This window comes from Loxodonta africana, chromosome 18 (assembly GCF_030014295.1).
Source record: "Loxodonta africana isolate mLoxAfr1 chromosome 18, mLoxAfr1.hap2, whole genome shotgun sequence".
Classification (NCBI taxonomy): Eukaryota; Metazoa; Chordata; class Mammalia; order Proboscidea; family Elephantidae; genus Loxodonta; species Loxodonta africana.
The window spans coordinates 66,447,504-66,473,961 of NC_087359.1; the positions used below are offsets into that span (position 1 = coordinate 66,447,504).

Below are 26,458 nucleotides of genomic sequence, written 5' to 3' on the forward strand. Positions count from 1 at the left end.
AAACCCACACTTCTGACTTTGTTTCACTGCAGTCCCGGATGCATACAGTCACACTCTGTAGACCTTGAGATTTTCTACATGGCCTAGTTTTTGTTTGAATTTGAAATAACTGTTTTACAAGACATTTAAAAAGAACGGGAATAATTTTATCTCTATACAATTAACCATAAAATGAAGTATACTGAGCAAATTAATTTTGTTACTTAAATCCTGTATTTAATCTGCCAGAAGCTGAGGAAGATGACTCCGGTTACACCGAATTCTCTCTGAGGTTCCAACTATTTTTTCTCCATCTATTTTACATACTGTGTTTTTTATGCATAAAAAAAAACCTTGGTAGACTGCATCTTTTTATAGTAAAAATATCCCTTTAGTCAGTTTAAGGATTCACCATGAAAATATAACTTCTTGGAAATAAAAACAAGCCCCAAACCATGCTTCTAAGTAATCCCTGTGTCAAAAAAGAAATCAAACAATAGAGGTTCTAGTTCTGTTACGGTAGCCTAACAAACAAACCAACTCATTTTAACTGGTTATAGCTAAAAACTCTGAAGAGTATCAAAATTAATTTTCAGGATTCTAAACAGTAACAAAAGCAGCTGAATTGTGGGGGAAGGCAAAATTTAAAGAAGCAACCACACTGGATAAATTTCCTGATTGATTTTTTTCTCTGCTATGGCTTTGCCTAAAGGTGGGCCCCGGTCAAGGAGCAGCAGTGCTGCGGTGATTGTGAGGATGGCTAAAACATCAGTAAAAACCCATCCTTCCAGCCAGATGAACCAGGAAAAGGAGCCGCTGGGGGCCTGAAGAGTAAGGAGAGAATCTGCAATGAACAGAACCAGAGACTATCCTAACTCTGTGTATGAACCCCCAGAAGTCTCAGGCCATATCTGAACTATGCATATAGGGAATATGCATAGTCAGTGCCAACCCAGCTGTAAGAACTGAAGCAAGATTTAAGCCAACACCCACAGAAGGTAAGGCAGAACCTGCAGTCTGAGCCTGAAGAGATTCAGCATTTTCCAGAGGGTTGTAACAGGACCTGGAGTCTACACAACACAACATTACAACATCCAGGATAAAATCCGAAATTATTTGACATAGAAAGAACCAGGAAAATGCAGTCATTTCTCCAAGAAAAAGACAATCAACAGATGCCAACCCTGAGATGACCCAGAATTTCTGAAAAACACAACAAAACCGACAGAAGAAACAAAATTTTAACATCCCTGTATCTATTAAATAAATTTAAGGTGTTATCAAAAACCTCTCCAAAGAGCAAACTCCAGACTCCGATGGTTTCAATAGTGAATTCCATAAAACATTCAAAAAAGAATACCAAGCTTACAAAACTCTGTCAAAGAACAGAAGATGAGGGATTTACTGATTGACTCATTTTATGAGGCCTGCACAATCCTAACAGCAAAACCTGACAAAGGTATTACCAAAAAAAAATTATATGCCAATATCCCTCACAATTACTGATGTAAGATTCTTTAACAAAATATTAGCAAATAAGACCCCCAACAACATACAACCCACACGAGCTACAACGTCTTCAAACCTGACACCACAAGAACTAGATGGTGCCCTGCTACCAATACCAGCTGTCTGACCAGGGCTGTCTGACCAGGAACACAATAGGAGGTGCCAAATAGAATGGAAGAAAACTCAAATTCCTTTAAAACTCAAATTTCTTAAAAAGGCCAGCCTTACTGGACCGATTGAGACTAGGGGAACCCCTGAGACTATCTCCCTAAAATAACCTTTGAACATGGAATTGAAGCTATTTCTGTGAGTCACCCTTCAACCAAAAAATAGACGGGCTTATAAAACAGTATCCCCCATGAGTAACGTGCTCCCTTAAACGATGAACTATATGAGACCAAATGGTCAACATTTAACCAAAAGGAAACCTTGGGAGGGAAAGGGAAGCTTAATCATTGGGAGCAGAACAAACGGAATGGAAATAACGACAATGCTGACTCGTAAGAACTGTAACCAGTGGCATGGAACATTCTGTATAAAAATTGTTAAAAGGAAAACCTAATTTGCTGTGTAAACTTTCACCTGAAAAACAATAAAATATCATTTTAAAAAAAGAACCATGTGTATAAATAGAAACAACAACAACAACAAAAGAGCCAGCGACATACATAAAAAAGACCAAGTAAGATTTATCCCAGGAATGCAAGGTTAATTTAACATTAGAAAAATCAATATAATCATATTAACAGCATAAAGGAGAAAAACTATATAATCATTTCAATAGATGCAAAAAAAATTCACAAAATTCAACACCAATTCACCATAATTTGTTTCAGAAAACTAGGAATACTCACGTCGATAAAGGGCACCTATGAAAAATCTACAACTGACATCATACACATAATGATAAAAGATGTTTCTCCCTGAGACTGGGAACAAGGCAAGGATGCTCGCTTTCAGACAAATTATTTGTATTGAGATTATATATAGAACCTTTAAAAATCAACAGGACAGCCCAGTTTTGAAAAGGGCAAAAGATCTGAACAGACATTTCACAAAGGAAGATATACAAATGGCTAATAACACATGAAAAGATACTTCAACAGTATTAGAAATCAGGGGAATGTAAAATAAAACCACAATGCACTCCACATCCATTAAAACGGCTGAAACTTAAAAGACAAAAACAAAACCAAGTGTTAGCGAGGATGTGGAACAACCGGAAGCTCTTAAATGCTGCTGGTGAAATGTGAAACGGTGCGTCCATTCTGGGGAAGTTTAGTAGTTTCCTAGTACTAACCAAAACTAGCAAACGATCTGGCCATTTCGCTCCTAGACATTTACCCAAGAGAAACAAAAACATGTATCTACATAAAGACCTGTCCACAACTGAACACGGTAATTTTATTTGTAATAGCCCAAAACTGGAAACAATTGTTCAACAGGCAAATGAAAAAACAAAGTGTGCTATATTCATACAATGAAATATAAACATACTACAACATACCAAGATTTTAGGTGAATCTCAAAATCTTTATGTTGAGTGAAAGAAGCCAGACAAAAGGAACTATATGCTCTGTTACTTCATTTTTATAAAAGTCTAGAAAATGCAAACTAATCTACAGTGGCAGAAAGCAGATCAGTGGCCGCCTGGGGACGTGGACAGAAAAAGGGATGGATTACCAAGAGACATGAGGAAACTTTCGGGGAGATGGAAATGACTGTTGTCTTCATTGCAGTGATGGTTTCACAGGTATGTTTATATGTCAAAACTCATCAAATTGTATACTGTTTATGTGGACAGTTATTATACTTCCATTATAAAGTTGGGAGGAAAAAACAAAAGTGAGAAGCTGCACTGCATTGTGACTACTACTGGCATGGATACTGCAGTCTGGGTTCAATCCCCAGCTGCAACACTTATTAGCTGTGTGACCTCGGGCAAGTTTTTAACACTGCTATGTTTCAGAGTTTCCTCATCTACAAAAGGAGAATAAACAATAGTGCTGACCTCAAAGTGTTATTCTAAAGATAAATTAGTCAATATATATAAAGCACTTGGAACAGAACACCATATAGTAATTGCTACATAAAAGTTTGCTATTATTATTACAATTTCAAAATTAATCACAATGAAAACAGTACCTATGAAAATACTTTAAATGCAGCCAGATTCATACTATGAAAGAAGTCATACACGAAAAGAGAGAGTAAAGGGAGGTAGCGGGCTATCTCATTAGGTGGAGAGCAATTGGGAGTATGTAGCAAGGTATATATAAGTTTTTGTGTGAGAGACTGAGTTATTTGTAAACCTTCACTTAAAGCACAATAAAAATTTTTTAAAAAGTCAAACTTATCAGAAAATGAGACAAAACGTAAATTATTCAACTGAAAAAGAAAAAAGAAATTAAGCCAAAGGCATTCCAAAGAAAGATTCAATAAGGTTAAGAAGAAATTACTGAGTTGGCTAAAGAAAAGAGGGAAAAAAAAAAAATTCAATGAACCCAAGCTAATTCTGGAATAAACAAACTTAGCAAATCTAACCAAAGATTAAAAAAAAAAAAAACAAAGATTAGAGAGACAAAAACACAAGAAGAACATCAGGACTGAGGAAGGGGACAGAGCCACAGGTAGGTTTTTTCAGGCCCTAAGAGAACGTGATGGATTCCCTGTCCGGCAAACAATCTCCACGGCTGGGAGGGCACTCCAGAAGCTCTTGCTATTTAGGGCTTCTTTCTTCTTATCAGTATTTTGGACAGAGAATATTACTTGGTAATAAGAAAAATAAACTTTCAAAACAATTGTGGCTCCCCTTACTCCGTTCTCCACTGATTAACTCCTTTCTCTTTCCTTTGTCATTCACTTTTAACCTAAAAAAACCCGAAATCTAGAATCTCTGGGGTGAGGCTTAGGCATGTTTTAAAATTCCTCACGTGATAGCAATGTGCAGCCAAGTTTCAGAGCCAACTCTTTATCTCTTTGTTATTCAAAGTATAGTCCACAGACCAGCCCCATAAGCTTCACCCAGTAGCTTGTTAAAAATGCAGCTTCTCAGGCCCCCACCCCAGCCCTCCTGAATCAGAATCTGGGTTTTAATAAGATCCTCATGTACTTTAAAGTTTGAGAATCACTACTTTGGCCCACTATTTAAATATGCTAACAACCCTGTAGGGATTCTTCTCCCCAGGAAAGCTGAGATTCATTCAGACAGGCTAATTAACTTGCTCTCTCCATTTATACAGCTAGTAAGTGGCAGAGTCAAGGATACGAACCGTGACTAGCAGAGTTCAAGGCCTATGCCAAAGGTTCCCAAACTTTCTCTGTTCACAGTGCCCTAAGCATTTCGAAAATTTTGTCACAGCACTCCCTAGACCTAAAGAAACATCTAACAGTTCTGCTTAAGTAGTCAGGTTTAAACAACTTAAGAAGTACTTATATGGAGCCCTGGCGGCACAGTGGGTAAAGCAATGGGCTGCTAACTGAAAGGCCAGCAGTTCAAAACCATCAGTGGCTCCACAGGAGAAAGATGTGGCAGTTTGCAGCCTTGGAAACCCTATGGGGTCACTGAGTCAGAATCAACTCGATGGCAGTAGGTTCTTTTGGTGATAAGTACTTATATCCTAACAATTTAATAGCTACTTGAAAAAAAATGGAAATTTAAATTATTACTTCATTCTTTAATAACCACAAGTACTTTTTAATGGGATGTGTGTACCTGTTAGGCATCGCACAGCTCCTCAAACCTTGGAATCAGGCCCAACACTGGTACCCTCATATCCTGCTCCACACTGATCTTCGTATGCTACTTGCTCCGTATCACACTGACTGCCCAAAACCCAGCTTTGTAAAAATATGACATTGTATTCGTTATCTACTGCAGCATAACACATTATCCCAAAACTCAGCAGCTTAAAATAGTAAGCATTTGTTATATCACACAGTTTCTGAGGATCAGGAGTCTGGGAGCAGCTTGGCTGGGTGGTTCTGACTCCAGGTCTCTCAAAAGACTGCAGTCAAGCTGTCAGCCAGGGCAGCAGTCATCGGAAGGCTTAACTGCAAGATCCTCTCCCAAGATGGCTTACTGACATGGCTACTGGCGGGAGGCCATAGGCTGTTTGAGCGTTCTCCTGACACGGCAGCCAACTTTCCACAAAGTAAGCAATCCAAAAGGGAGAGCAAGAAGGAAGCCACGATGCCGTTTATGATCCTATTTCTGAAGTAACATGTTGTCACTTCTGCCACATCTATTCATTAGTGGTGAGTCATCAGGGACAGCCTATACTTAAGACGAAAGGAATTAGGCTCCTTCTCTGAAGAGAGGAACATCAAGTATGTGGGCATATTTTAAAACCACCATGGATGTCATCAAAAGGAACACAGTACAATCTAGCACTGGAACTGAGCAACCTTGAGCTAATAGTTCATGCAGCATCCAACAGATGTCGAGTACTGCTGTGTTTCTCTTGAAAATTTAAAATATCAACAGCACCCCTGTGCCTCTGCTGTAACACCTTGGGGTGCCCTTAGCACAGAGTTTGGGAGCCTGTGCTCTTCCACTGAGTGGTGCAGCTCCCCAGGTGCTGCGTCAGTGCACAGCTTTCCTAACCAGACTGAAGGAGGAAGGAAGGATGCTTTCTGCTCTTTGAAATAGCTTCACAGGACCCTGAACACATTCCAGGAGAGCTGACTGAGTCACACCATAAGCTCTTATGTCAGAGAACCATAACATCTTTGACTATAGAAAGCCTGCAAGAAACCTCTTGCTTCAAGATAGCCCTTCTAAAGCATCTGAACCTCTCACAGTGTTAGTTGCTACTAGTAAATTTAGTTGCTACTATTAAAAGTGCTATAAAGAGGCTATGAACAAATCATTTTGCCTGCATGGCTTTACTTTACAAAGAAGTAAATATAGTGTTCTCCTGGCCTCAAGATTTGTTACCATGTGTAGCTGCAGTCATATTCTTTGTCTTCCCAGTTGATCAATCAGTATCTTTACAAACTTCTATCTTGATACTTAAAATAACTGATAAGAAACAAAAGCAAATCTCTACCTTTTCTCTTCATATTTTGAAATAATTCCAGACTTAGAGAAGAGTCGCAGAGTTCCCACATACCCTCCACCCAGTTTACATAACCACAGCACAATGGTCAAAGCCAGATAGTTAGGATCAGTACAATACTATTAACGAATTACAAACCTTATTTTAATTTTGCCAATTTTTCCACTAATGTCCTTTTTATGGTTCAGAATCCAATCAAGGACTCAACATCACATTTCGTTGTCCTGGCTACTTAATCTCCTCCAATCTTTAAGAGTTCTCAGTCTTTCTTGTCTGTTATGAGCTTAATAGTTTGAAACACACTGGACAGTTACTTTGTGCAATGTTCATCAATTTCGGTTTGTCTGATGTTTTCATGTAACTAATCTGAAATTATCTAATTATGGTAAGGATCCCACAGAAGTGATTGTGCCTTTATCAATGTATTATATCAGGAGAAAAACTTTTTTTTTTTTTTTGAACAATGTAAGATTTAATTCCAAAGCCAGGCAAAGACACCATTAAAAAAGAAAATCATAGACCAATATCCCTCATGAACATTGATGTAAAAATTCTCAACAAAATTCTAGCCAACAGGATCCAACGGCATATCAAAAAATAATACATCACAACCAAGTAAGATTCATACCAGGTATGCAAGGATGATTCAACATTAGAAAACCAATCAATATAATCCACCACATAAATAAAACCAAGGAAAAGAATCACATGATCATCTCAATCGATGCACAAAAACCATCTGATAAAGTTCAACATCCCTAGTGATAAAAACTCTCACAAAAATAGGAGTAGAAGGGAAAGTACCGCACATAACTAAGGGCATCTACACAAAACCAACAGCCAACATCATTCTTCATAGAGAGAGGCTGAAACCATTCCTGCTGAGAACTGGAACCAGACAAGGATGCTCTTTATCACCATTCTTATTCAACACTGTATTGGAAGTCCTAGCTAGGGCAAGAAAGTGAAATAAAGGACATTCAAATTGGTAAGGAGTAAAACTATCCCTACTCACAACAACATGATCCTATACATAGAAAATCTCAGAGAATCCACAAGAAAGCTACTGGAAATAACAGGATTCAAAAAAATGGCCGGGTATAAAATCAACATACAAAAATCAGCCGGATTCCTCTATACAAACAAAGTGACAAAGTGAACTCCAAAAAGGAAATTAGGAAACCAATACCATGTACAATAGCCCCCAAAAGATAAAACACTTAAAAATAAATCTAACTAGGGATGTAAAAGACTTATACAAGAAAACTACAAAATACTACTGCAAGAAACCAAAAGAGAACTACATAAATGGAAAAACATACCGTGTTTATGGAAAAGAAGACTTAACATTGCAAAAATGTCAATAACACCCAAACCAATCTATGGATTCAACACAATACTGATTCAAATTCCAACAACATTCTTTAACGAGATACAAAAACTAATCATTTTATATGAAAAGGAACGAAGCCCTAGATAATTAAGCATTACCAAAAAAGAACAAGGTAGGAGGCCTGACATCACCGTATCTCAGAACCTACTATACAGCCATGACAGTCCAAACAGCCTAGTACTGGTACAGTGACAGATACATAGACCAATGGAACAGAATTGAGAACCCAGAAGTAAATCCACCCACCTATGGACACCTGATCTTTGACAAAAGGTTGAAGTCAATTATATGGGGAAGAAAGAGTCTCTTCAACAAATGCTGATGGCAAAACTGGATATCCATCTGCAGGAAAATGAAACAGGATCCATACCTTATACCATGCACAAAAACTAACTCAATGGATCAAAGACCTAAATGTAAAACCTAAAACTATAAGATCATGAAAGAAAACATAGGGACAATGCTAGGGGGCCTAATTCATGGCATAAGTGGAATATCAAATGTTAACTAAAGATGCACAAACTCAGGAAGATAAAACTAGATGACTGGAACTCTCTAAAAAATACTTACGCTCATTAAAAGACTTTATCAAGAGTGTAAAAACAGAACCTGCAGACTGGAAAAAATCTTTGGCAATGACATATCTGATAAAGGTCTAATCTCTAAAATATATAGAAAATGCCAACTCAACAACAAAAGACAAACAACCCAATCATTAAACGGGCAAAGGACATGAACAGATACTTCATCGAAGAGGGCATTCCGATGGCCAACAAATTCATGAAAAGATGCTCCCAGTCATTAGCCATTAGAGAGATGCAAATCAAAACCATGATGAGATACCATCTCACCCTGCAAGAATGGCACTGATCAAAAAAACAGAATACAATAAATGCTGGCAAGGTTGTGGCAAGATTCGTACTCTCATATGCTCCTGATGGGAATGTAAAATGGTACAATCACTATGGAAAACAATACAGTGCATCCTTAAAAAGCTAGAAATAGAAATACCATACGATCCAGCAATCCCACTCCTAGAACTACATCCTAGAGAAAGAAGAGCCATCACATGAAGACATATGCATACCCATGTTCACTGCAGCATTATTCACAATGGCAAAAAGACGGAAACAATCTAAGCGTCCATTAACAGATGAATGGATAAATAAATTATGGTACATAAACACAATGGAATACTACTCAACAATGAAGAACAATGATGAATCCGCAAAACATCTCACGACACAGATGAACTTGCAAGGCATTAATGCTGAGTGAAGTAAGTCAAGCACAAAAGGACAAAAACTCAAGAAAAGGTTTACACGCAGAAAGAAACAATCTTCGAGGCTCACCAGGAAAGGGAGGGTTGGGCAGGGGAAACCACTAACTAAATAGTAGACGTGTGTGTTAACTTTCGTGAAGGAAAGGCAATACACAATATAGGGAAGGTTAGCACAACTTCACTAAGGCAAAGGACACTGCTGAGACAGGAAAACCAGACAAATGGAAATGGGGAATCCTGCGGGGAGGGGGAGAGGAGGAAGGCGGAGAGCGCTGACACATGGTAGGGATTACAGCCAGGGCACCAAACAATCTGTGTATCAATTTTGTGAATGGGAAACTAATATGCTCTGTAAACTTTCTCCTAAAAAGCACAATAAAAGGAAAAAAAAAAAAGAGATTCAATAAATTTGCATATAGCCAATTACTTTTAAAATACTTGACACATAATGCCTGTGGTATCTTTGTCAACATGTGCTAAAATTCTTATGATAATTAAGGAGTTAAAGTTGTGTTTTTAATTTTAAGGTTCAAAAGAAAAAGGTGGAGCTCCTGAAAGTCACTGTATCTAAGAATGTAAATTACATGGGAGCAGGAATCTTTGTTTACAGCTTTACCTCCAGTATCTTGAAAAGTGGCTGGCACTCAACATTTGTTATGTAAATGGAATAATTCTGGAGAAACAAAACGCAAAAGTCATGAAATGAATTTAACAAGTCTGATAATATGGAAAAAGTTCAACCATGTAAAACACAGCTTTGATGCGATTTATACATTTGTTTACAAGGGCCTATTTTCAATCTCCCTAAAATCGTTGGCAAGACTTGCAGAGTTAGTGATTCCAGGTATCGCAGAACAAGCAGGTTTCCCAGGCACTCAGCTGCTGCAATCCCTGATTCAGGCAATCATGCCTCCACCCAGACAGTGCAGCAGGACTGCTAGTCAAAACACCCAGGAAACGTGACCAGATCCACACTGCCTATGGCGCTACCACCGTAGAACCATTCCTCATGACACACTTCACAGATAAACTTTAGAGAGAAAAGGGAAGATGCCACAGGCTCTACTATCAGCTATCTTGTAGGTGTCTGATCTACCAAAGCCACAAAAACCAGTTTACCTTGAAGCGGAGTGCTCCTGTAAGCAAGCCTTACAGCAGGGGTCAAACCTTGATTATTATTTACAACAGGGGGAGAGTCAGGGACATTTAAAGGTATTAATACTACACTTCCCTAAACTCTAGAAAACCTCCTGATTCACAGTGAAACAATCTGGTAGCCGATAATCACTGAGTTGAAACTGCTCATAAATGTTATGATGTACTGAAAAAGTTCAGCAAAAAGCAAAATTTTAAATTCAATGTTAAAACTAGGCTTTGGATGCAATTTTCTGTAATCTTATAAAATTTTGCTTGCTCCAGTGAGCAGACACATTTTACTTTTCCCATTCTTATTCATTCTAGCTGGATTCAATATTTCCAATTACAAATAAAACAATAATGAACATCTATGCTGTCTCAATTACCTACAGAAAATCTCAGAAGCCAGATGATGAGGTAAAAAGAACATTTCACAGCTCAGTTCTATAACTGTTTTCTAAAATTGTCACGCCCATTTTTTAATGTCAGTGCCAATCTGCACGAGTACCAATTTCATGAGGCTCACAACTTCTGGATCGTCAAATTTAGATAATGTTGATACCAAAGGATAGTAATTTACTCTTAACGTTTTTCCTAATAAAGCTGAATATTTTTATTATCTCTTCTAGTCTTTGTAAACTATCTGTTCATATAATCATGCATTTTGTGACAACCACCTCATGATCTAGTGGGTTTTAAAAGTTATCCATAGTTCTGTTACATATGGAGTCAAAGATATAGGGACTCAAAAGATTATACTTATAAAAAAGAAAAGCTATGCTTGAGAATTCAGTCACGTAGGCCGGTGCCCTTCCAGTGAAGGTTGTTTCCCAAGCACTTTTAGTTATCGGCACAAAGGCATATGCACGTGTATGTCCCTATTTGTGTGTTTACAACTCTGCCTTATGGAACTCATAAGGAAAAAGAGTTCACTCATAGTATAGATGTATTAGACATCTACTCTCCTAAATCCTTGAGGTAAATACCTACTGCCTTGGTTATCTAGTGCTGCTATAACAGAAATACCACAAGAGGATGGCTTTAACAAACTTATTCTCTCACAGTTTAAGAGACTAGAAGTCCAAATGCAAGGTGCCAGCTCCAGGGAAAGGCTTTTTCTCTCTGTTGGCTCTGGGGAAGGTCCTTATCATTAATCTTCCCCTGGTCTAGAACCTTCTCACCACAGGGACCCCAGGTCCAAAGCATGCGCTCCGCTCCTGGCTCTTCTTGCTTTGTGGTAATGAGGTCCCTCTCCTCTCTGCTTGTCTCTTTCTTTTATATCTCATAAGAGACTGACTCAAGATACAACCTAATCCTGTAGACTGTGTCCTGCCTCATTAACCTAACTGCCTCTAATCCTGCCTCATTAACATCACAGTGGTTAGGATTTACGACACATATGTAATTACATCAGATCACAAAATGGAGGACAACCACACAATACTGGGAATCATGGCCTAGCCAAATTGACACACATTTTGGGGGGACACAATTCAATCCATTGCATTTCACCCTTTGGCCCCCCCCAAATTAATGTCCTTGCCACATGTACAACATATTCACTCCATCATATCATAGTAAAAGTCTTAAATCAACTCCAAGTCCAAATTCTCTTCATCTGTGAAATCTAGAATACAAATTATCTGCCCAAAGTACAATGCTGGAATAGACACAAGGCAGACATTTCCACTACATATGGAAGAAATGGAGGGAAAGAAGAGATAAGAGGCATCAAGCAAGTCAGAACACATTACATTAGCTCTCAAGGCTTGAAAATAATCCTCCATTCTCTGAGACCATTTAGGCAGTGGCCCTGTCCCAGACTCTGGGTGTTGGCCATACTCTGAGTGGAGGCACCCTGGCCCTCGACTTCAGCTCCACCTTTCAGGCCCACTCAGATAGCAACTCTGCTTCCTCGGATTTGGGCAGCCCCATTCTCCTAGTCCCTCTGAGTGGTGATGCTACTCCCTCAGCCCCAGCAGGCCCCCTTCTTCTGCTCCTTGGGTATGGCAGCCCCACCTCCTTAGCACTGGGCAGCGGATTCAGCCCCATGCCCCTGGCATTCATGAACAGTACCTCCACGCTCCAGAACCAAGTTGGTAAAGATCTATCTGACTCTTTGAAACCTAAAACGCTGTAGCCCCACCCCCCTTTGAGGCCCAGCAGACCGTGATTCCTCTCTTTGAGACCCCAGAGATCTGGACCGATCTTTTGAAACCAAGGCAGCTCTGCCTCTTTTGCTCCTTGACTCTTCAGCTTTTGTTTCCTGGTTCCGTGGCCTCTATGCCCTTTGCCCTCTTGGACCAGATCTGCCTCTGCCCTGCTCAGGCAAGTATTACAAATCTCTTTAGCTCCACCAATAAATGCTCTGAGGTACTCCACTTCGCCAGGAAGCCTCCTGCCCAAAGGCACTTAGCTCTCTCGCTCCATGGGTCGGCTTCCACATCATCTCACGTTGGTCTCCTGGTTCTGCTGTTTCTCTGCCACTGCTTCTCACCATCTGCACCATCTCCAGTGTTATAACCTCACTTCCTTCTGAGCCCTCACCAGAACTGCCTTTGATGTCCGCAATTCCACCGACAGTCTCTTCAAGGCAATCTAGGCTTTTACTATTAGGCACCTTAAAACTCTTCCAGCCTCTACCCACTCACAGTTTCAAAACCACTTCCAAATTTTAGGTATCTGTTAGAGCAGCACCCTACTCTCAGTACCAAACTCTGTCTTAGTTATCTAGTACTGCTATAACTAAAATACCACAAAAGGAGGGCTTTAACAAATTTATTCTTCCACAGTTTAGGAGACAAGAAGTCTCAATTCAGGGCTCTAACTCCAAGGGAAAGTTTTCTCTCTCTGTCGGCTCTGGAAGAAGGTCCTTGTCATCAATCTTACCCCAGTCTAGGAGCTTCTCAGCACAGGGACCCTGGATCTAAAGCATGTGCTCCGCTTCCAGGCTCTTCTTGCTTCGTGGTAATGAGGTCCCTCTCCTCTCTAATCACTTCTCCTTTTTATATTTCAAAAAAGATTGGCTCAAGATACAACCTAATCCTATAGATTACGTCCTGCATCATTAACCTAACTGACTCTAATCCTCCCTCATTAACATCATACCCAAACCAAACCAAACCTGTTGCCGTCAAGTCAATTCCAACTCATAGCAACCCTATAGGACACAGTAGAACTGCCCCATAGAGTTTCCAAGGAGCACCTGGTGGATTCGAAACACCAATCTTTTGGTTACCAGCCAAAGCTCTTAACCACTATGCCAGCAGGGTTTCCCATTAACATCACAGGTTAGGATTTACAACATATTAGATTTACAACACAAAATGAGAGATAACTACATAATACTAGGAATCATAGCCTAGCCAAGTTGACACACATTTGAGGGGGACACAATTCAATCCTTAATATCTACTTAATCTTTGTAACACAGCTTAGGTGTCAGCCACTTATGATACATTCCTTGTCACCTCAAGTTAGCTTCTTCTGTACCCCATACATAAAACAATTACATTACTGTACATACGGCCCTGGCCTGAAATAATTTGTTAACAACCTGTTTCCTCCAACAGAGTATGAGCTCCACTATGCCAAGGGCCAGGTCACAGTCACCTGGGTTCCTAGCATTGCACATGAAAGACAGGACCTTCTGAACGGGCAAACCTTTTGAACAAAGATACAATTCAGCAGAATTTTCACACAGCCAATCCCTTCTGAAAACACTTCATATCTTAATGCTCACCATATGTTACAATTCTCATGACTATTAATAGCAGAATTAAATTAATAATTTGCTTTTTATCTTTTTTTTTTCCTTTAATGGCAGTTAAGCAAATTACTGGAGCCCTGGTGATACAGCGGTTAAGCATTCAGCTGCTAACCAAAAGGTTAACAGTTCGAGCCTACCAGCTAAATGAAAATGTGATTTAAAGTCAGGTTTTAAAAATGATGTTTTTAAGCCCGCTTACTACCATACCAAAGCAAAACCAAACCCACTGCTGTCGAGTCGATTCTGACTAATAGTGACCCTATAGGACAGAGCAGAACTGCTCCATGGGGTTTCCAAGGAGTGGCTGGTGGATTCAAACCGCTGACCTTTTGGTTAGCAGCCGAGTTCTTAACCACTGTACCACCAGGGCTCCATTTACTACCGTACATCCCTAAATTCTATACAACATAATGTGGTATAAAACAATTAATAATAGCAGTTAATAGCTGAATGCACCAATTCAAATTCTGAGGATAACTGATGGTCATCTTTTTATGCTTCTTTTGAATTCAGTTCTTGTAGACCAGGAAAAGTACTTTGGCAGATATTATTAAATTTTAAGCAACTTTAGAGCAGGACTTTTTCCTGGAGCGGAGGAAAAAAACTTTCTACATATGCTTCCGTATTTATAATATACTACTATAAGAAAAGAGTTTCTGGACAAACACTTATATCTTATAAATTATAAGAACACTGCAGATACTCAGATATTTACTGATTTGTTAATTAAACCAAAAAACCAAACCCACTGCTGTTGAGTCTATTCCGGCTCATAGCGACCCTATAGGACTGAGCAGAACTGCCCCACAGAGTTTCCAAGGAGTGCCTAATGGATCTGAACTGCCAACCTTTTGTTTAGCAGCTGTAGCTCTTAACCACTACACCACCAGGTTTGTTAATTAGCCAGGTACTAAACAAAGCATCCACTAAAGTATAGCCTACTGACTCACTAATCATGTAACTAGTTCATGGACACTACCAACTGATAGTGTTCTACTTTGATTAAACTACAAGTATTATAAAATCAGACACTATAACCTTTTGCCAAGAGTTCTTGTGCTGGCAGTTTTGAGGCCCTGCCTGGCCAGAGGCTCACCTGACAGGTCCAGCTCCTGGGTGGAAGACAAGTTGGACAGACTCCAGCTGTCACTGCGGGCTGCCAGGACAAACTTGTGAGCACTGATGTGCCTGCCCCCAACCTTTATCTTCAGATCACTGATGGAGAAAATATTCACGGATATAAAAAGAGCAATGTCATCATAACTCCATACAGTTACGATAAGTCTATGGTTACTGATTAGTCAACATGCATCTGCACAAGAAAAACATCCACAGAAAAATTATTTCCATATGCTAGCACTGAATTCTGATGGGTCATGTTTTATAATACGTTGCTAGACATGTTTTCTCTATCTCTAGCTTCTAGCTTTAGTTCACATGGGATGCTCTGCTCCCAAAGGTATCCCCTAGTGGGAGGCTTAAGGATGGGAACCTACAAGTAGAATGATTACTATTCATCACAATCTAGAGAAGGCTTTATGCAGAATAAATCAAGATGAATCACCAGGGAGAGGAAGATGGACAGCTGAGAGATTGTAACGACAGCTCTGAGGCTACGGTGCTGCTATATTCTATATTAATGTTGAAGTAAGGTTAACCAGAAAATCTACCAACACATCAGCTTTGACAAAGCAATACCTGGACTCCATGTTCTCACTGGTCATTTCTTCCTCAGCATTTATAAAGACATGGGGTGAGGAGAAATTTTTTTTTCAAAACGTGTTTCCATATTTGACGTACCATTATGAGAAAAAGCTTTCTGAATAGATATGTACGTTTAACTCTGAAATGACAAACACCAAGGGCGGAAAGCATCTGGACCGTTAACAAAAACTTACAGATGACCCACTGGGCTGACAAGAGCCCGTGCCATATGGCTGCTCTGGCAGCAAACCAAAGCTCACTAAAAATGCTTCAATTACGATCATCCTGCTTGTACTTATGATTTCAAAAATTTTATATTCCCCTTTAGAATTATTTATTAGATTGGAAAGCCTTTAGAAACTAAACCCATTTAAAAGGAGACCCAAGCAGAATGTTTTTATATAATGCTTAATCCCGACACGTTTTGCCCCACAAAAGCACTGTCTACAACATACTTTATGATCACGTTACTGTAATCACTGTATTAGTTCTATTAAAGGCCAAGCTGCAACTAATTATTATCATCACAGATTAACAGGGTATTTAGTATTTATTATTTCTAATGAAAACAGGAAGCTGGTTATTTACAAAGCACAATATTAAAACTCTAAATTTACTTAAAAAGTATCACAATCTAATAACTTAAATCAATTTTCAGTATCTCTACTGATTCAATTACAAGCCTGACTTTTAGCTGCAAAATCATAAAATGAATATTTCTATGAAATTCGTACCACTATTTATGAATGTCAGGTCAAACTTTTTTCCTCTTTTGTAGTCTGATATACTAAATGGAAATAAAGATAAGAACTTCATTAATAATTTCTAATAATAATTTTAAAAAGCAACTCAAAAGTGGAAAATCTGACAAGTCTATGAGTACTCTATGCAGAAATAATTAGGAGCCTAGTAATTTTTTGTATTTCATTCTAGTCAATTATAAAGTATTTTTTAAAATATGGACACCAGGATGTTTTTACTGGAGAAGAAACACACAGAGGTTCTTGTCAGAGTTTCTCTATCAAACACTTCAATGGCAAAAACTATAAGCTTGGTTGGTAATAGAATTAATGCAATGAATAACTACATAAAACTATCAGTTTTATCTACCTTATGGGGCAAAGGAAACCCTGGTGACGTAGTGACTAAGAGCTACGGCTGTTAACCGAAAGGTCGGCAGTTTGAATTTACCAGGCACTCCTTGGAAACCCTGTGGGGCAGTTCTACCCTGTCCTTTAGGGTCGCTATGAGTCGGAATCAACTCAATGGCAACAGGTTTGGTTTTGGTATGGGACAAAAGTCTTCTGAATTTTTAAGTAAAAATAAAATAAACATACCAGCTTCTTCCACATTTCTCAATTTAACAATTTTAAAACCTAATTTTGCAACATGGATGAACCCTAAAAGACATTATGCTGAACAAAATAAGTGAATTACAAAAGAACAAATATTGTATGATCTCACTTTTATGAAATGACAAGAATAAGTAAATATACAGAGGCCAGTATTCCTTGGTGGTTACTGGGGTGGGGGTAAGGGGGAAAAGATGGAATCATTCTCTAGATAGTAGTCACTTTCTGTTTACGGTGATGGGGAAGGTGGCACCAGATGTGGGTGATGTTTGTACAGCTTGACTAATATAATTAATGCCACTAAGTTGTACCCAAGAAACAGCATGAAGTGGCAAATGGTATGTTATATATAAGCAGCCCTGGTGGCACAATGGTTAAGTGCTCAGCTGTTGACCAAAAGGTCGGTGGTTCGAACCCGCCAGCCGCTTTGCAGGAGAAGAGACCTGGTGATCTATTCCCATAAAGATTACAGACTAGTCCCTGAGATTATTGGACTAAAAAACACCCTTCTGACCTGGAACTGAAGCCATTCCGGGAGACCACCTTTCAGCCAAACAATAGAAAGGCCCATAAAATAAACAATAACACCCGAGAATAATGTGTTCCTTAGAACAATCATTTATACAAGATTGAAAGGACAACATTTGCCCAAAAGCAAAGATGAAAAGGCAGGAAGGGGTAGAAAAGCCAGACAAAAGGCAACGGGAAACCCAGGGCATAAACGGGGAAAGTGCTGACACACTGGGTGGAATGCAACCAAAGTCATGGAACACTTTATATAGAAGCTATCAAACAGGAAACTAATTTGCTCTGTCAACTTTCACCTACAGCACAATAAAAAATTTTTAAAAAGGCTGGCAGTCTAGGAAACCCTATGAAGCAGTTCTCTGTCATACAGGGTCACTATCAGTCAGAATCAACTCAATGGCACCCAACAACAAATGTTATACATAATTTTGCAACAAGAATCAATGACAAAAAATAATAATAAAATTAAAATGGACTGCAGACACTGATACTACTTACACATAAACAATCACCTCCCAGGATTAATTTTCTTGGTTTGAAGAATTAGAGTAATGGTCTTGTGGGATGATCCACTCAATTGGCATAACATAATTCTTAAAATTTATGTTCTTCCTCCTAGTTTGGTGGTCATGTCTGGGGTCTTAAAAGCTTACAAGCAGCCATCTAAGATATAGCTATTGGTCTTTATTCTTCCGGAGCAAAAGAGAAAGAAGGAAACTTAAGAATAGGAGAAGGAAGTGGGCTATAGGACTAACTGTCTCCGTGAACCACAGCCTCCTCTATCTTGAGACCAGAAGAACTAGATGGTGCCTGGCTACTACTACCAACCATTCTGATCAGGGTCACAATTGATGGCTCCTGAAAGAAAGAGAGAAAATTGTGGAACAGACTTTCAAATTCTTAAAGAGTCTTATAGGACCCACTGAGGCTGGAGGAATCTCCGAGACTATTGTCCTAAGATACTCTTTAAATTTTGAAGTAAAAAAAAAAATCCCCTATAGCCACCTTTAAATAGCTGTTGAGCTCAAAAAGTAAAAAATGTCAGTCTTGAGTACTGCATTCTTTTTAAAAATTATCTATATGAGATCAAATAGACAATAGTTACTCTAAAACATATACGAGAAGTTTGGGGGACAGTGAATCTAAGTTAATGGGAACGGAACAACTAGAACAGAAATGAGAATGCTGACAAAATATCAAGAACATAACCAATGTCACCGAATATTATGTATAGGAACTGTTGAATGGGAGCATGTTTTGCTGTGTATATTTTTGCCAATAACACAACATTTAAACCTACCCCTCAGTTACTCCAGTTACTGAGATGCACATAAAAATACTATTTAAATTCTTCAACAAAATGCATGCTTATGGGACAAAGATATTTTTTTCTATCTGGGTAAAATGAGTGCCTGCTTTAGAAATCGACAGTTACCTACTTGTTCATGGAAGAAGAGGGAAAAATGGCACTGTAAAGTTTACAAGAAGCTACATCAATCTATTCAATTTAAAGGACTGGTCTTTACTCAGAGTATATAATTTTTTAATAAGGGGGTATTAAAATTTTCTTTCTTTTAGAAATGATTAAGATGGTAGATGGTAGTTTTGAATTTTGAACTATTTTACATATTATAATTTATTTTGAAATTTTACTAAGCTTATCTCGTCCAATCATCCATCTCCCTGGTGGCCAAATCCTTCCTCATATGCATATTTATGTCCATGTCTCTTTTCCACATCTACTGCCACCATCCAAATTCAGTCTTTTATCATTTCTGACATCACACCTGCTATCTCTTCTCTGCCCCTGCTGTCTCCTCTCTTCACAATTTCACCTACATGATGCTACTCATTTAATCTTCCTAAAACACCACTTTGATTCTGAGAGTTCTACAATTCTGCTCTGCATTTCCTCGGGGATCAAGTCCAAACTCCTCACCTTGGCATCCTAATGGAATTCATTCTCCCTTTTCTGTCTCTCCTACTGTTCCCTAGCCCTAAACTGGTCCCCTCACTGTTCTCTTAACCCTCTTTATTTTCCCATCTTTGAGCCTTTCCTCAGCCACTCCCCCTACTAGTAAAATCACTGTCTATACCTATTAAATCCTTTCCAGCCTTTAACATCTACCTTAAAACTCAGTAACAGCAGGTAACAAGTGAATACTTACCATGTGCCCGGCTCTAGTTGCTTTACATGTGTTCATTAGCTTAATCCTCACGACAACCCTAAGGAGCAGTATTATCCCCATTTTACACATCAGGGACCTGAAGCATGTCACATAGCTCCAGATCATAGAGCTTTTGATCTTCAATCATCAAGCCTCAACCATCATGAGCCGCAACCATCTTGCTGTATTATCCACGAGTTCTAAGACTCACTCTTCGACTGTCCCAAAAGAAAGCGACCTCTCCCTCTGAATTCCTAGACAGGTAAACCAAAACCAAACCCACTGCCGTCATGTCGATTCCAACTCATAGCAGCCCTACAGGACAGAGTAGAACTGCCCCAAAGGGTTTCCAAAGAGCAGCTGGTGGATTCAAACTGCCGACCTCTTGGTTAGCAGCTGAGCTCTTAACTGCTGCACCACCAGGGCTCCAGATAGAAATAAATTTGCGAAGAAAGCCCATGAGACTGGAAAAGCTGCAAAGAGGCCCAGGAATACAGCAAAAGGGCTTGCTTCCCAGATTAGCCCGCATCCAGGAACTCACCTATACTGCTCCTGCTCATAGAGGTCTGCCACAATCGTCAGCAGGCGGCTGATGAAGGACTCGCTGCTGCTGTCCTTGTTAGCTTGTGCGGCCAAAAGAGTGCATCTCTTCTCTGTTTCTGCCAGTTTCTTCTGCAGCTTGACATACTCTTGTCGGAGAAGCATCAAGTGCTTCTCCAACTTGGCCACCTCCTCTGTAAGGGAAACAAAGAACCCAAGTTTACCAGGTATAAAGCAAACAGCATTCACTATTCCCTCATCCCACAGATGGGATGGCTACCAAAATGATTAGACACATGACATTTCTACTCTTTCTTCGTGATACTCGTACAGGACTAAGAACTGTATTGTTTCATGGTGCTGGTCACTAGGCTAAGCAGACCATCATGGTCCAAGGATTTCTCCTCTCAGTTTCCCTGAAGCTCGATATTCTATGTATGACAATAAACAGACACACACGAAGGCACTAACAGGCACCTGCCCTGCAAATCCTTTACTATACAGACTGAGTCTCAAAGAAAGGAGAATATCAAATAACCTAGAAGACTTTTTCAAACTCAGGCAACATCTTTGCCCCCACTTAAGAAAACTGAGCTACTGACCATAACTCCCACCCTACCGGCAACCACTCCCATTAAAAAAAAAAAAAAAATTTTTTTTTTTTTTTTTTTACATCATGCTTATTCAGAGGAAGTATCCCTCCCATACCCAAGTTTAATCCCTCCACCTGTGCCCTGAATTCCATTCTTCCCCGACTCCCTCACGACCTTTCCAGCAACTTCAGTCTTTCAACTGGGTCCTTCTCAACAGCACACAAACCTGTTCATGTCTCTTATCTATTAAAGCAAAGCCCTCCTCTACACTACACATCCTTCCATCTCCAGCTACTACATGTCATTTTCCTCACCTGCCATTTCTTCATTCTGCCTCCACCACTCCCTCAAAACTCCTCTCACTAATGCCCTTCGAACTGCCAAATCCATTGCCAATCGTTCTCCTCCTAGACCCCTAGGACACAGTACGGGCAGTACCCGACGACTTACAGCATATTCGAGTTACAACGAACCGTTTTTTTACGACTGTCTTTTTTTGGTTTTTCTTTTTTTTTGCACACCTTATCGTTACTAATATGTAGCAATACAATGTTGCAGTCCATAATTTGCTGAACGTTATCATTCTCTGAGGTTCACTCACAGATGTTTATATGTAATGTCTCCAACACCCAAAGACAAATAAAGACTGGATTTATAAAGATACTGATAATAAAAAGCAATAATAATGAAAACTTAAAAAAAAAAAAAAAGGTATTCGACTTAGGTAAGAACCATCTTACAATGGAGTCGTCAGAGCAGAACCCCATCATAAGTTGGGGACTACCTGTACATGACAGTGTTATCCATTCCTCCCTTCTTCTCTTCTTTCACCAATCACAACACCACCACCCCCTCTCCCGATCTGGTTTCCCATCTCTTCCACATGCTTCTTTCTCTGCATCTCTCCCAACCCTTGATCACTGGCACTCCCAGGATAGAACCCTGGGAGTGTTCGAGTTCTATCCTTGGCCTTTTTCTCAACTATGTATTCTCCCAAGGCAGGCTCAACCAGGTCACTGGCATCAACCATAATCTAGGTGTCAATGACCCACAGATCTAACTCTCTAGTCCAGATTGCTCTCCTTAGCTTCATCTACCCATCTGCCTAACAGACATTTCCCCCTACTGGTTCACGGACACCTCAAATTCATTATGCCCAAAACAAAACTTCAAGCAAATGTGCTCTTGCCTCCTATGCTCCATATTCTAATAAATGACACTACCATCCATCCTAGTCACTCAAACAAGAAATAAGTCATCTCAGATGTCTCTTGCTCACTCACACGGCCCCAGCCTTACCCTATCACTCACTCAGCAAACACTACTGACTTTCCCACTTAAATATCGCAGGGAATCCTTCCTATCTTCTGTATCCCTGTCTCCACTATGGATTTAATTCAGGCCCTCACTTATCATATCTGATCTCGTCCTCCAATGTGAAAGGATTCAAGTGTGCATCTCAGAGCCTATCATAGAGTCTGACACACAGATATACACTAAATATTTGATAAACTGAGTTGACAAGTAAAATCCGATTTTGTAAAACAGGATTCCTTTATCTTCCCAATTTCACCTCTCCACACTTACTGCTCAATATCTGATTCTTTATAAACACAGAAACAATCAGAAACTGGTTCAAAAACAATACAGGGATGGTTACGTAACTTAAGTGGCACGTGAATTTGCAGCATTACACAACCATTAATTTTTTTCAAAGAAATACGTAATACTGAAGTATATATTCAAAGAATAAATAATTTTAACAGAAAAAAGCAAGCTGTAAAACTAAATATACTTCATAATTCCATTTTATTATAAATATGCACATACGTGAAGAGTAAAAAGACAAATTAAGTACCACAAAATATCAGTAGGTCTCACTGAGAGGGGGGGTTAAGGTAGATTTTTTCTTCTTTGCACTTTTCTGTATTATTCAGGTATTCTACGACAAATATGTCTTGCTTTCATAATTAGAAAACATATTTTAAGAGAAATTTACTTAAATACTAACAGACTATTGTTTTCATACACATACAGTAGGGCACCTTCATTTTTCTCCTCTTCTAGAGGTTCTATGTTAATGCTTGGAGTAAAAAACTGGATGTGAGTTTCAGGTATAAATCAATATTCCTGGACAAATCAAGTAGGAAAGCTCCTGCAAGACGAAAATTTGCTTTTAGCTGCTCACCACTGTGTTCACAAACTACATGTTCAGATGAAAATTCCTTAACATTTTTTTTTCAAAATACTGCAATTATTTGGCTTACTATCTAAACCAAATATTGCTTTAAAAAATATTGGCTAAAGGAAAACATTACTTACGATGATCTTATTATAATATTTTTAAATATTGGCAAGTAGCACTACACAAAACCTCTTAGGCAGACTTGGCTCTGTGCTTTTATTCTGGTGTGACGAATGTACACAGGTCACTAGTTTTAAAGAGTTCTTCCCAGTGACTCAGACTAAAGAGCCAAGAAACTGCAATTATTTACCTCAATCGTGGGAAGCGTTTCACACAGAGCAATAAGTTCATTTGATGGTACCAAATTTATACTCATCTGGAGAGAAAGAAACAGGTGACTGGCCTCTTTAAAGAAACACTGGCGGTAAATTTCTAGGTATGGAAATAGAATATGTGAAAGCACATGAAATTGAGAGTAACAATAAGCTCTTTCCAAAAACTGATATTACCTGTAGCAAAACAAATCTATGATGTCAAAAGTCATGATAATGGTTATCTGTGGGGGGACGGCACGGGAACGGCAATTGGGAGGGAACGTTAGGATGCCCTCTGGGGTGCTGGTAACTTCCTTTAATTAGTGGTGGTTACATGTATTTCATTTTGATAATTCATTGAGCTCTACACTTATTTGTGTTTTTCTGTATGTGTATTATGCTTCAATCAAAAAGTTAAAAAAAAAAAAAAAAAACCTGATAGGTGAGTTTTGGAGTCAAACTGGTAGGGATCCAAATCCTTCAGTAACTAGCTGGGCAATCAGCTACAACCGATGACTGCCCTGACAGGGAACACAACAGAGAACCCCTGAGGGAGCAGGAGAGCAGTGGGATGCAGACCCCAAATGCTCATAAAAAGACCAGACTTGGGGGGAGGGAGGGAGGGAGGGAGGGAGGGAGGGAGGGAGGGAGGGAGGGAGGGAGAGGGTTTTTTATTGATTAATCAGTAGATAAGAACTGCTTTGGGTGAAGGGAAAGACAACACTCAATACATGGAAGGTCAGCTCAATTGGACTGGACCAAAAGCAAAGAAGTTTCCGGGATAAAATGAATGCTTCAAAGGTCAGCAGAGCAGGGGCGGAGGTCTGGGGAACATGGTTTGAGGGGACTTCTAAGTCAATTGGCAAAATAATTCTATTATGAAAACATTCTGCATCCCACTTTGAAATGTGGCGTCTGGGGTCTTAAATGCTAACAAGCGGCCATCTAAGATGCATCAATTGGTCTCAACCCACCTGGAGCAAAGGAAAATGAAGAACACCAAGGTCACACGACAACTAAGAGCCCAAGAGACAGAAAGGGCCACATGAACCAGAGACCTACATCATCCTGAGACCAGAAGAACTAGTTGGTGCCCGGCCACAATCGATGACTGCCCTGACAGGGAGCACAATAGAGAACCCCTGAGGGAGCAGGAGATCAGTGGGATGCAGACCCCAAATTCTCATAAAAAGACTATACTTAATGGTCTGACTGAGACTAGAGGAATCCCGGCGTCCATGCTCCCCAGACCTTCTGTCGGCACAGGACATGAACCATCCCCGAAGACAACTCATCAGACATGAAAGGGACTGGTCAGCGGGTGGGAGAGAGACGCTGATGAAGAGTGAGCTAATTATATCAGGTGGACACTTGAGAGTGTGTTGGCAACTCTTGTCTGGAGGGGGGATGGGAGGATAGAGAGAGAGGGAAGCTGGCATAATTGTCACGAAAGGAGAGACTGAAAGGGCTGACTCAATAGGGGAAGAGCAAGTGGGAGTACGGAGGAAGATGTATGTAAACTTATATGTGACAGACTGATTGGATTTGTAAACGTTCACTTGAAGCTTAATAAAAGTTAATTAAAAAAAAAAAAAAAACCAGACTTAATGGTCTGACTGAGACTGGAAGGACCCCAGTGGTCATGTCCCCCAGACCTTCTGTTGGCCCAGGAAAGGAACCATTCCCGAAGCCAACTCTTCAAACATGGATTGGACTGGACAATGGGTTGGAGAGGGATGCTGGTGAGGAGTGAGCTTCTGGGATCAGGTGGACACTTGAGACTATGTTGGCATCTCCTGCCTGGAGGGGAGATGAGAGTGTGGAGGGGGTTAGAAGCTGGTGAAAAGGACATGAAAAGAGTGGAGGGAGAGAGCAGGCTGTCTCATTAGGGGGAGAATAATTGGGAGTGTGTAGCAAGGTGTATATGGGTTTTTGTGTGAGAGACTGAGGTTATTTGTAAACTTTCACTTAAAGCACAATAAAAATTACTTAAAAAAAAAAAAAAAAGACCATGGGCAAGATCAGTTTCTTCATCTGTAAAATAGGGGAAAGCCTACTTTTCAATGCTTTTGGCAGAATTAAATGACAACCACTATGACTGGTATATGCACTCAAAATCGGGGTCATGGCAATCCAATAGGTCATTACAAAAGTCTGAGGTGATGAACAAAAGTATAAACCGAAATGGGAAACACTGATAAACACTAAATGAGCTACTTTAAATATTGTTGTTGTCGTTGTTAGGTGCCGTCGAGTCGGTTCCGACTCATCGCGACCCTATGCACAACAGAACGAAACACTGCCCGGTCCTGAGCCATCCTTACAATTGTTATGCTTGAGCTCACTGTTGCAGCCACTATGCCAATCCACCTCGTTGAGGGTCTTCCTCTTTTCCACTGCTCCTGTACTTTCCCAAGCATGATGTCCTTCTCCAGGGACTGATCCCTCCTGACAACATGTCCAAAGTATGTAAGACACAATCTCGCCATCCTTGTTTCTTACAAGCGTTCTGGTTGTACTTCTTCTAAGACAGATTTGTTTGTTCTTTTGGCAGTCCGTGGTATATTCAATATTCTTCGCCAACACCACAATGCAAAGGCATCAACTCTTCTTCGGTCTTCCTTATTCATTGTCCAGCTTTCACATGCATATGAAGCGATTGCAAACACCATGGCTTGGGTCAGGTACACCTTAGTCTTCAAGGTGACATCTTTGCTCTTCAGCACTTTAAAGACGTCCTTTACAGCAGATTTACCCAATGCAACGCGTCGTTTGATTTCTTGACTGCTGCTTCAATGGGTGTTGATTGTGGATCCAAGTAAAATGAAATCCTTGACAATGTCAATCTTTTCTCCATTTATCGTGATGTTGCTCATTGGTCCAGTTGTGAGGACTTTTGTTTTCTTTATGTTGAGGCGTAATCCATACCGAAGGCTGTGGTCTTT

At 39.7% G+C, this 26,458-nt stretch overlaps 1 protein-coding gene across 3 annotated transcripts in view; it reads right to left on the reverse strand.

Moving 5' to 3' along the window:
- Window positions 1-26,458, reverse strand: part of ANKFY1 (ankyrin repeat and FYVE domain containing 1) — a 96,560-nt gene that overhangs the window by 55,270 nt on the left and 14,832 nt on the right. For 2 of the 3 annotated variants that reach the window (XM_064271597.1, XM_064271596.1), the window contains exons 2-3: window positions 20,423-20,615; window positions 15,226-15,344 (exon numbers count right to left, since the gene is read on the reverse strand). In XM_064271597.1, coding sequence (XP_064127667.1) covers window positions 15,226-15,344; window positions 20,423-20,615 — 312 coding nt within the window. The remainder of the gene's footprint in view (window positions 1-15,225; window positions 15,345-20,422; window positions 20,616-26,458) is intronic. The other variant, XM_064271598.1, reaches the window with a different exon arrangement.